Source organism: Myxocyprinus asiaticus, chromosome 5 (genome assembly GCF_019703515.2).
Source record: "Myxocyprinus asiaticus isolate MX2 ecotype Aquarium Trade chromosome 5, UBuf_Myxa_2, whole genome shotgun sequence".
Taxonomy (NCBI): domain Eukaryota; kingdom Metazoa; phylum Chordata; class Actinopteri; order Cypriniformes; family Catostomidae; genus Myxocyprinus; species Myxocyprinus asiaticus.
In genome coordinates, this window is record NC_059348.1 from 21,433,547 (window position 1) to 21,445,929 (window position 12,383).

Genomic DNA, 12,383 nt, shown 5'->3' on the forward strand with positions numbered 1-12,383 from the left:
GACACCATTTCTTATGTGTTTATCCCCCAAATTTATGGTTGCCCCATCACCCAAAATACAGAGTCTGGGGCAAAGTAAAATCTGAGTGCCTAAAACGTCACACATACAACTCTGAACCTCCAAACAAAATTCTTGGATCTTAACACACCCCCAAAAGACATGGGTTGTGTCTCCATCTTCTGATTTGCATCGCCAGCAGGTGGGTGTGTCTTTAAGACCAAGCCTATACAATCTAGAGGGGGTCCAATAGAATCTATGTAAAATCTTGACTTGCATAAGACGCACCCTTGCATCTCTAGATGCAGACTTGATATTTTTTAGAATCCTAGCCCACACTCCCTCCTCCAATACCAAGTTTAAATCTTTCTCCCATAATCTCTTGATAGAAGTTAAAGCTCCGACCCCCAGACTCTGAATTAGCAGGGAATAATACACTGATGCCTCATGACCTTTTCCAAAAGCAGTAATCACCTCTCTCAGAGTATCTGCCACTTTAGGGGGATGTGTGCTACTCCCAAAAACAATAATATTACACTAATTTTGATGTATATTTCAAAATAAATGTTACCCTAAAACGCATATATGTGTCATTACCCCAACAGAATGCATTTGGATTAATGATCTGGGTGAAAATTAGATGCTTATTCTTCATAAAACTACTTATTTTTATTCATATCTTTAACTTTCTACTTATTTTGAGGTTAATTTTATTATATATATATATATATATATATATATATATATATATATATATATATATATATATATGTATAATTTTTTTTTACAGTATATTTTTTTTCATTGTAATGCCTTATATTTTTTTACAAGGTTACATTTGATTGTGCATTTTTAAATAAACTGTAATGCTACAATATAAATGTTGAGCTGACCTCAGTAATTCAAATAATAATAATAATTCTAAAATCAAAATTAATTAAAAAAAAGTATAATAAGGTTAATTGTATTGTTCATTTTGACTAAAATATAATGCCACAATATAAATGTTGAGGTGATATTTCACCTCAGTAATTAAAATAATAATAATCACTCTCAAATAATAATTTAAGTTACATTTTGTATGCTTTTGTTTTTTTATTAGACAGTATAAATGGTTGAGGTTGATGTTTCACGCATGCGCCAAGTTGTCCTGCAATATCACCTCCAGTACACTTGGGGCGCGCACACATTTGTCTCTGAGCGCTTTGACTTTCCGCTCGCACCGCAGCATGAACATCCTTTTCTCAGTGCAGCGGGAGCAGTATCGGAGTCTGAAGACTTCAGTCTCCCAACCTAAAGGAGAACAAACGATTACAAAATGGTCAGTAAATCACCCAGATACCCTGTTGTGCTGATAACACGTACTCATCCGCTATTTCAACACGATTTCAATAAAGGATGGACACTTGAAGCGACAGGATGGCGTTAGATTCAGTCCTTCGGTCGTTATGCGCGAATGTGATCAAATGGGACATTTATTTCCCTCGGATGCCCAATGATAATTTTAATGACACTGATAGAGCAACACTCAAATAATGTTCTACAAAATTGTACTGTACACATTGGTTAGATATTTTTTAATGTTTCACTTACTGTCACAATTAAGTCACTGTATGACATTTGGCAATTAAGTCAGACTTGAGTAATTGAGCACAGATGACAACGGCGTTTATATTGGATCGTATGAAATATGTGTGTTTTGGCTGCTAATGCACATCTGGTCTATTTACCAGTGACTGTCATGCTTGTCAACAAGATATCTTACAATAAAGCTGTTTGTTGCAGGGCTTCGTTAAGGTGGTCAAAAACAAGGCGTACTTCAAGAGGTACCAGGTCAAGTTCAGGAGGAGGAGAGGTATGTTGAGGTGTTTCATGGCCTCAGGTGTTTTTAATATTGCTTGTTGGTTGTTTTCAATGATGACACTGAACTGGCCTCAACATATCTTACGTTGACTGTTTTCAGAGGGAAGAACTGACTATTTTGCCCGCAAACGCCTTGTCATCCAAGACAAGAACAAGTACAACACACCGAAGTACAGGATGATCGTTCGGTTCTCCAACAGGGATATTGTTTGCCAGGTATGTACAACCAGCATGTCATCTTTCAAAAGGTTTCTTAAACATAATGCATTATTATTGTGTTACTGAATGCATCGTGTTGACTTAATTCACATTAAGTTTAATTTTATTGTATATTTCACTATATCACTGATCTAAAATGCCACTTTTGTCAGATCGCATACGCCAAAATTGAAGGCGACGCGATCGTCTGCGCTGCTTACTCTCACGAGTTGCCAAAGTATGGCATTGCTGTTGGGCTGACAAACTACGCCGCTGCCTACTGCACTGGTTTGCTGATGGCACGCAGGGTAAATGTCCTCATTCATCATTGTGCAGTAGTTTTGAAGTGTTTTACGTTTGTCGAATAACATATGATGATAATCAGACTTGTTTTCTATTTTCCTGTTACAGCTGCTTAATAAGTTTGGTCTGGATAAGGTCTATGAAGGCCAAATTGAGGTGACAGGTGATGAGTTTAATGTGGAAAGCATCGACGGCCAGCCAGGCGCTTTTACCTGCTACCTGGATGCTGGACTCACCAGAACCACCACAGGGAATAAGGTGTTTGGAGCACTCAAAGGAGCAGTGGATGGAGGACTGTCCATCCCTCACAGGTCAGTGTATACGGCCGCTCTATTATTGCTGGGATTAAAGGAATATTATGGGTTCAATACAATTTAAAGGGATAGTTCACCCAAAAATTAAAATTCTCTCATCATTTACTCGCCTTCATGCCATCCCAGATGTGTATGACTTTTGTTCTTCTGCAGAACACAAATGAAGATTTTTAGAAGAATATCTCAGCTCTGTAGGTCCATAAAATGCAAGTGTATGGTGAGCAGACCTTTGAAGCTCCAAAAATCAAATAAAGGAAACATAAAAGTAATCCATAGCCACTTTTCCACCATCAGGCCGAATGGTTCTGAGCACAGTATGGAACAGTTACAGTAGCATTTTCACTTGAGCATGGTTTGGTACAGCACGATAATAAACCGTTCTTGGCACAGTTAGCTAACCTTACTCAACCATTCTCAAGCGTGCTGGTAGAATGGCTTTAGTACTTGGCGACTTGTTTAGTGTATCTTCGTGATTTTATTATGATGGTATATCTAGTATTGTAGACTACATTTATTTTTCTACACACCTTTTTCATCTGGGAAGTTGATTACTAGCTCATTTAAACTCAGAATACATTAATATATTCTCATATACTATTTTCATGTAATACTTATAGAACATTTAGTAAATAAATATCCTTTTTAGCAAGTCTGGGAACTTTTACCTTTCTGCTTGTTTGTGTCCGGTGGCAAACACAAGCCCTCAGCATGATGGTAAAACTCTCACCTCTTTCTCTCTACTTTCCTTTTTGCGACATGGTCCGTGCCTTTGCTGTTTGTTAGCAGAGTAAAACCAGGGGGAAAAGTCCTAAAAACCTCCATAGCACACTGCACATTCTCCAATGTTTACCACTCATGTCGTAGCCAACAGATTTCACAGCACCACAGTGGAAAATTAAACTGTTACTATGCCATCTGGCCCGGAGCCGTTCGGTTTTGTGATGAGAAACGTTGGAAAATGGTGGAAAAGCGGCTCATGTCTCCAGTGGTTAAATCTATATTTTCAGAAGCAATATAATAGATGTGGGTGAGAAGCAGTTCAATATTTAAGTCCTTTTTTACTCGAAATCTCTACTTTAATTTTCACTTTCAGATGTGAAAGTGAAACTAAAAAGGAACCACATGTGGCTTTCAGATGTAAAAGTGAAAGTGGAGATTTAGAGTGAAAAAAAGGACTTACATTTTGATGTTTCTCAACCACCCCTAAAATATATTGCTTCTGAAGGAATGGATTTAACCACTGGAGTCGTATAGATTACTTCTCAGTTTCATTTATGTGCTTTTTGGAGCTACAAAGGTCTGATCACCATTCACTTGCATTGTGAGGACCAACAGAGCTGAGATATTCTTCATAAAAATCTTTGTGTTCTGTTTAAGAAAAAAAGTTGATCTGGGATGCATGAATGTGAGCAAATAATGAGAGAGAATTTAAATTTGAAGGTAAACTATTCCAGTAAGCTCAATCGACAGCATTTGTGTTACAATATTGATTACCACAAAAATTAATTTTCGACTAGAGTCCGACCGATATGGGATTTTTGAGACCGATACCGATTTTATAGAGGGAAAATTCACAGATTACCGATATGGTGGCCGATATATAGATAATTTTTGAGCTGGAATGAAAACAGACCTTTTCTATGGGGATTGTTCACCGATTTTGCACCGATATGACTATGCAAAGGTACTCAGAAGGCTGCTTTCTTAAACAAATATTTTTTTATCAAAGAATATTTGACATTATAATTATACGTTGTGAACAAATTCTAGAAATGAACACTGAGAAAATAAAGAGTAAATACAAATAAAATAAACAGCTAAATAATCATCAGTACTGTTTAGTATTAGTCAGATGCTGACCATTAAAATAAAGAATAAATAAAAATTAAATAAATAGCTAAATAAACATCAGTGCTGTTTAGTATGTCAATTGCTGACCATTTAAATAAAGAATAAATAAAAATAAATAGCTAAATAAACATCAGTACTGTTTAGTATCAGTCAAATGCTGACCATTTAAATAAATAATAAATAAAAATAAAACATAGCTAAATAAACATCAGTACTGTTTAGTAAGAGTCAAATGATGACCATTTAAAATAAAGAATAAATAAAAATTAAATAAATAGCTAAATAAATATCAGTACTGTTTAGTAAGAGTCAAATGATGACCATTTAAAATAAAGAATAAATAAAAATAAAATAAATAGCTAAATAAACATCAATGCTGTTTAGTATGTCAAATGCTGACCATTAAAAAATAAATAAATAAAACAAATAGTTAAATAAACATCAGTACTGTTTAGTATCAGTCAGATGCTGACCATTAAAATAAAGAATAAATAAAAATTAAATAAATAGCTAAATAAACATCAGTACTGTATGTTTAGTATAAGTCAAATGCTGACCATTAAAAAATAAATAAATAAAACAAATAGTTAAATAAACATCAGTACTGTCAAGTAAGAGTCAAATGATGACCATTTAAAATAAAGAATAAATAAAAATAAAATAAATAGCTAAATAAACATCAGTACTGTTTAGTATCAGTCAAATGCTGACCATTTAAAATAAAGAATAAATAAACATAAAATAAATAGCTAAATAAACATCAGTACTGTTTAGTATCAGTCAAATGCTGACCATTTAAATAAAGAATAAATAAAAATAAAATAGCTAAATAAACATCAGTAATACTGTTTAGTATCAGTCAAATGCTGACCGTTAAAATAAAGAATAAATAAAAAATACAATAAATAGCTAAATAAACATCAGTATTACTGTTTAGTATCAGTCAAATGCTGACTATATTAATACTGCCGAGTCAAGATAAACAGCGGCAGCGCTGTTACTTTGTATTCTGCTATACAAGTTCAGGGGAAACTTTCAACGGTGGAAAACCAGACTTTTAAAAATTACATTTTATAAATGACATGACTGGAATTGTTCGGTTGAAGGGGGTACCAAACTGTGAATCCTGAACAAAACAGTTTGGTGAATACATGTTTACTCATTAGCTTCCACTCAGCTGACAACAATGAAAGTAGCTACATGGTTAGCTAGTTAGCTATAAGCTCGTTGTCACGGAGAGCAAAAGATGGACGTTGTTTATTTTACTTTCCAGCATTGCATCTCACCAACTAGGTAACAACATAGCGTGAAATCAACACTCAACAGACACAATCCACCACCACACCGTTGTCTGCTGAGCTGCAAAAAGATGCTCTGATGTTTACCTTTAAAACTGCTACATTACTGACTGCACTGACAAACTATAGCTGGCTAACAGCAAACAGACATGAGTGACATGGTTGTTAGGGACAAGGTTAATCTTATATTAGTTATATTGAAAAGGGAAAATGATGGGGTCATTGTTTAATAACTTTCCAGTATGTATTTAACAGACTAGTTAACAACTTACCATGATGACACCGCTGAACTCCGCCCTGTCTGCAGAGCCACTGTCAGTTCAGCTCTGTAAACAATGGAGATGGAGCGTGCTCTGCTGGACAAACTACGCTATGAAACCAATTCTAAAGCATTGTTTTCTGCATTATATGTTCTGGAAAAAAAAGTTTTCATATCGGTAAAATATATGCCGATACCGATTTATCATTGAAAGGCTAATATCAACCGATATATCGGTCTGGCACTAATTTAGACTTTTACCTCCTTTTCTTAAAAAAAAGAAGTAGCAAAAATCGAGGTGACAGTTCAATAGAAGTGAACGGGGCTAACGATCCATTAACGTTAAAATGCTCACTTTTTCCAAAATATAGCCACGAGACATAAACAGTATGCATGTAAACATGATTTTAGTGTGATAATATCCCTTTTATCCTTTTCTGTGTAAAGTTATAGCCAATTTTACAACATTATTTGCATGATTAACATAACGTGTAAACCCTAAAACACTGAAATAACCATAAAAACATTTATTTAAACAACTCTACAGCTCAAATAATAGACACATTTTCATTGAATAATTAGTCTGTGTTTTATAAAATTATAAGCTAGCCAACAATTGGTCCCATTCTCTGCCATTGTAAGTGCCTCACTGTAACCTCAATTTATGCTTTCTTAAAGAAAAGGAGAGATGAGTAGAATTTTATTTTTTTATTTTTTTTGTGGTAATCAACATTGTCACAAATGCTTTGGAGTGAGCTTAACTTGTATTGAACCTGGAATATTCATTTAAGCTTAGTTGGCAATAGAGAATGAGTACAGCTTAATTTAGACTCAGATGTCTGAAATTCAGCATTGTTGGAGGGATCCAAGTTTTTTTAGCCAATTAAATCTTTACAGTAGTTCTTGTGGTCTTCTCAAAAATAAAGCCTGGTGTCACAAATGAGCACATATAATGAGAAAGATTGTACTTGAACGAAGTTCCATGATTGATTAATGATTGACATTGCTGTGATTAAACAAGTGATGCCACACATATTGTTCTACATTCTATCCCACGTTTCATTCACAAGCTTTTATGTCTCATCATTGTACTATCCCTCTCTCGATGGGAATGCTGAACCTGTAACTTTCTTTCTCAGCACTAAACGGTTCCCGGGCTATGACTCTGAAAGCAAGGAGTTTAATGCTGAGGTGCACAGGAAGCACATCATGGGCCAGAACGTGTCAGAGTACATGAGCTATCTGATGGAGGAGGATGAGGAGCAGTACAAGAAGCAGTTCTCCCGCTTCATCAAGAACGGCGTCACACCAGACTCTGTAAGGGAGCATGATGCAAAATCACGTTGTTGCCTTTTGTGCTGCACTTTTGTTTGCGTTTGGTTTTCAGTTAATCACCCTCGATGAATTGTCTTGTTGTTGGTCCACTTTCACTCGTTGCTTCTAGATGAAACTTATGAATTTTACCAAATTGCAAAGGGGGAGATAGTGGTTTAGATTAAAGGAATATTCTGGGTTAAATACAAATTAAGCTCAATCGATAATGTTGGCATAATGTTGGTTTCCACAAAAATAAATTTTGACTCGTTCATGTTTTTCTTTCTCCTTAACAAAGAAAAACAATTTCTGTTAAAGTGAGGAACTTAAAATTGAAGTTAATGGGGCCAATCCTTGGAGAATCGTATCTCTTCAGCGCAAAGCTTACATTTTAATGTTATTTTCTATGTTTTATAATGTATACCGTATTTCTGGAATATAAGTCGGGTTTTTTTTTTTTTTTTCATCATTTGAAAGGTCCTGTGATTTATGGTCCGAAGTGGCTTATTTACATAATTTATACGTAATTGATGTCGGCCGGTTAAACACGCTGCACAATACAGCACATATGCTTACACACAAATTGTCTATTCAGAGCATTTTGCCTTTACAAAGTACTTTATGCAACCAGTTTAAATATTCTGTCCATCATAACAAGTGGTCGACCGATATATTGCCGAGACTGATAAATCAGCCGATATTCAGACTTTTTTTTATTAGCGGCGTTGGCCGATACATTTTCCAGTTTGGCAGATATTTGTTTTTTTTTGAGGGCACCGAAAATTGCCTGCTTGCATGTGAAGCAACTGAGACATGTAAACTACCAGTCAGGGTTTGTTTTGTTGTTACATGCCATCGTGTTACTACAATAATAGAGCGGTGTGCAACAGTCTCATTTAAATGGTCTGCATATCAGAGCCGCTGCAGACGCGTTTGAGCTCATAATGTTAAAGTGCTCACCTGTTTCATTCTCCCTCTCTCTCCTTAACAGTTCCCTGTAACTTTTAACTGTCTTGTCTAATAATAAAAGGTAAATATCAATAAAACTTCTATTATATACCATTTGCAAATATGCAGATATCTCGTTTAAACAGATGTAATAAACCAACCTCACACAACTTCAGCAGATCCAGCATCCTGCGGAGCGCTCATAAATCTTCCTCTAAATCACATATTCTAACAGCCTCTCCTCAACAGTTCCCTGTAACTTTTCTAATGATGAAAGGCAAATATAAATAAAACTTCTATTGTATACCATCTGAAAATATGCAGATATCTAATTTAAACAGATGTAATTCACGAACCTCATGAAAATCCAGCATTTTCTTCCCATCGAGCGATCATCTAATATCTTCCTCTGAAGCGCGTATTCTATTAGCCAGAATCAAAAACGTCAGGATCAAAAGTTCCTCTCATTCACAAATCATGACGGTCCGTCTGTCTCAATCCAAGCAGGTGATCCAGGCCGTTTAAACTGTCAGGAGATTGCTGCTGCTTGCACTGGATCTGCACAAGCACGTGAGTGCAACTTCAAGGCTGCGTCTGAAACCAGGAAATTGCTGCCTCCGGAAGCTGTTTACGGAGGTACGACGAAAATAAGGTGCTTTTCAAACTGTTTGGAGACCAGTTTCCTTAAGAGTTCCATTCATTCAAAACAGCTGTCAGTTAAGCCATTAACTGATTAGGCAGCAAGGTAGCAAGTCAGCTGCCTACGTTTTCGGATGCAGCCCAAGGTAAAAGCGCTTCACGTGTGCTATAAGTAAATGTCTTATTCACTATGCACTGTACGTACAATTGGTTTGATTCAATATTTTTTGAGTAAATGCGATTGCTAATGTTGACATGCCATCCATGGTTGCTGGACTACTGTGTGTACTGTTATTTCCTTCTTATATATTAACAATTTCTTCATGTGCAAATAAATTACTAAAATTTGATGACTAAACAGAAATCTGAAGAAACTGCTATCTACCATTTAAAATACAATATTATTTTTTAGTTATGTGTGAAATTGAGTAAATATGGTGCTAAATAAGAGTTTATTATTTTTTTAGCAATTTTATGTTTGTCATTTACTATGTATTGACATTGTATCGGCCACCCTGCTCTCTGGATATCAGCATTGGCCATTAAAAAACCCATATCGGTCGACCACCAATCATAACATTATTTTGCTATCAAACTCTAGTCCGCTGTCAAACGCAACTCCTCACATGCCCACAGAATGACGTTTCATCACATTAGTAAAACAATTCAGTCAGTGAACCCAGATAAGGAGCGTATAGCAAAGAGGGTTGCAAATATCAGAAATATCGGCCAATAGACAGTCGCTAACGTTAATTAATAGAATATAACAGGCATATTTTTTTACATGAAAACTAAAAGCTGTTTATTTGTATACTGCATAGTTACATATAAACATATAAAGTAAATGCTCCCAATTAAATCAAGCACGAAAACACCGTGATACGATGTGTAAATCCTTAGGTAATCTTCACGGAGGGAATGTTGACATGCCACTGAGCAGCTGAAGGGAAGACGGCCGGCTGCTCCCGGGTCCTACTGCCTGCCTAATGCAATCTCTCTCAGTGCGACTTAAACACAGATGCGACTTATCGGTGTTTTTTTCTCTAAACAGTGCGATTCAAAGACATAACCATTCACTGTGAGAACTTTGGAAGGCTGAAATATGTGTGGCTCAAAATTAACATTTATATTATATTATTTAATTCATTTTGAATGGAAGTTCTGTTAGAAGCGATTTTCCAGGGCTGCATTTCCCAAAAGCATCGCAAGCTTAAGTTGACCGTAGAGACCATTGCCGCCAATGGTTTCTGCAATCTACTTGGCTTGTGATGCTTTTGGGAAATGCAGCCCAGCTTGGCTATTTTTGTTGTTCTACCTTTGCAGTGCCCTGTGTAGGTTGATTTGTCCCGTTTGGAATGCAGGGATACATGGCAAATGCTAGAAATGTTCATTTTTAGACAGATCAGCAGTCTGTAAGCCTTTCACACCTGTGACACTTGATGTGCCTCTAATTATTGAACTTTCGTTTGTTTTCTGCCCTTTGACTAATCCTTTTATCTGTCTGCCATAGTAACACTCATACGTGTAAATGTGTGTGATCCATCTTTGCAGTAGCATCAAATGTGTTTAAAAAAAAACAAGTATAAAAATCGTTTCTTGATCGATCTTGGACTATTTTAACAAATTCCATCATAAAATACAATAAAAGAGCATGCAAGCATTAGCGCCAATAATGTAGAATGTAAAATGACAAATTACACCATCTACTGCATATGTCTTTCAATAATCATCATTAGAACAGCTTTTTTTGGATTCCATTCATAGAATGAGGTGGAAAGCATGACATTTATTGAATAAGCAGTCTGAAGCAAATGACAGCTACAGATATGGAACTGTTCAATATGGACAACAAAAATGAAAATACCAGCGATCGCTTGGAAGATATAAACAAACCAAATATTTTCTTAATCATCTAATTATTTATGACATCTCTCCTCTGTTTAATTGTTATTATTATGCTTTACACAGAGTTTATATGAATGAAAGTGAAGCAAAGCAGAGCTTGTATAGTTAGAACAATCCAGGAGCAAATAGCATTGTCTTCTGCCTTCGGACATCATAAGCACAACGGGTAATGTTGGAGTCACTCAGCACGCTCTGGATTCAAACATGCGACAGCCTGGAGTCACAAGTTTGAATCCAGAGCGTGTTGAGTGCTTCCTAAGCAACCAATTGGCCCAGTGTCTTTACTTGCTGAGTTACCCAGGCCCCCAATGTCATGTATTCTTGAACAGAGAGATGAAGACTGTAGCTTTCGACAATGCAAAAACCTGCTTTAGATTGGTTATAACAGCCCATGTTAACATACTTGCTGTTACCTCGATTTTTGCTCTTTAAAGAAAGGTGGAGTCTAAATTAATTTTTGTGGTAATCAACATTAAGCCACAAATGCTGTCGATTGAGCTTAACTTGTATTGAACCCGGAACATTCCTTTAATACTGGATAATGATATTTATAAAATTCCACTTAGTACCGCATATATAATCTCCATATACCAATATTATATATTGTGTGGTTAAAGCTGATTTATGTAACTTTGTCTGTGTTAAAACAATTTCTCCCATCCAAGCCTAATATGTAGAGACAACTATTAGTAAGCCATTCAAAGGTTAGTTTTCACAAAAACTGTAAGCACAGTCTTTCTGTGGAACTTAGAAAATGTATCTGTTTTTTTAGAGCAATCCGCTTAGGATTTGTACGCAGAGGCCCATGTTGGGGTCTCAACTTCTAGTGTTTAGTGTTAGAAAAGTATCCTGTTCTATTTTCAGTATTATAAACCTTGTTTTATTTTTACAGCATGATATATTACTGTACCTTTTGTGCTATAATGTGGTTCATGCAGGTTGAGGAGATGTACAAAAAGGCTCATGCATCCATCCGTGAGAACCCAGTTCATGAGAAGAAGCCCAAGAGAGAGGTCAAGAAGAAGAGGTGCATCCTCGAGATTTATAATATCTTTATTTTTCCTTTAAGCGCTGCTCACATGACTGCTGGCCTAATAACTGTCCTGACTGGACATTTAATATAAAAGATACAGTTGCTATGTTCTGTGAAATATTTTAAAGTATTTCATATATGGATTACCCGTGCATATTCATAGTTTCCCAAATATGTTTAGCTCTAGTATCAGCTGTCTACACTATTCTGAACAGATGAATGTTAAGTTTCTTCTCTCACCAGTCATGAATATTGTGTTGTAGGTGGAATCGTGCCAAGCTCACTCTGGCCCAGAGGAAGGACCGTGTGGCTCAGAAGAAAGCCAGCTTTCTCCGCGCTCAGGAGGCTGCTGCCGACGACGACTAAGGAGGCAAACTGTCAACTGCTCCAAAGAAAGTGTGCACCTTTTCCAAATAAATCATTTGGAAAGACTACTTTGTCTTTGTGATCTTTGATACAAA

At 36.0% G+C, this 12,383-nt stretch overlaps 1 protein-coding gene across 3 annotated transcripts; it reads left to right on the top strand.

Moving 5' to 3' along the window:
* Positions 1 to 1,205: 1,205 nt before the first annotated feature.
* On the top strand, positions 1,206 to 12,356 carry LOC127441692 (60S ribosomal protein L5-like). 3 transcript variants are annotated; one of them, XR_007897356.1, is made up of 8 exons: positions 1,206 to 1,318; positions 1,783 to 1,852; positions 1,961 to 2,076; positions 2,232 to 2,366; positions 2,470 to 2,672; positions 7,223 to 7,400; positions 8,850 to 8,981; positions 11,828 to 11,916. XR_007897356.1 is itself a non-coding variant. In XM_051699353.1 (8 exons), the coding sequence occupies exons 1-8, from the start codon at positions 1,316 to 1,318 to the stop codon at positions 12,286 to 12,288; spliced, it is 897 nt and encodes a 298-aa protein (XP_051555313.1). In that variant the 5' UTR covers positions 1,206 to 1,315; the 3' UTR covers positions 12,289 to 12,356. The 3 variants fall into 3 exon arrangements, 1 of the variants encoding a protein (XP_051555313.1); XR_007897357.1 differs by having other exon boundaries at positions 8,853 to 8,981; XM_051699353.1 differs by lacking the exon at positions 8,850 to 8,981 and adding an exon at positions 12,186 to 12,356.
* Positions 12,357 to 12,383: the final 27 nt, after the last annotated feature.

Coding starts and splice junctions, on each gene's coding strand:
- LOC127441692 (XM_051699353.1), top strand. Junction 1,853..1,960: donor CAAGTTCAGGAGGAGGAGAG/GTATGTTGAGGT, acceptor GACTGTTTTCAG/AGGGAAGAACTGACTATTTT. Junction 2,367..2,469: donor GTTTGCTGATGGCACGCAGG/GTAAATGTCCTC, acceptor TTCCTGTTACAG/CTGCTTAATAAGTTTGGTCT.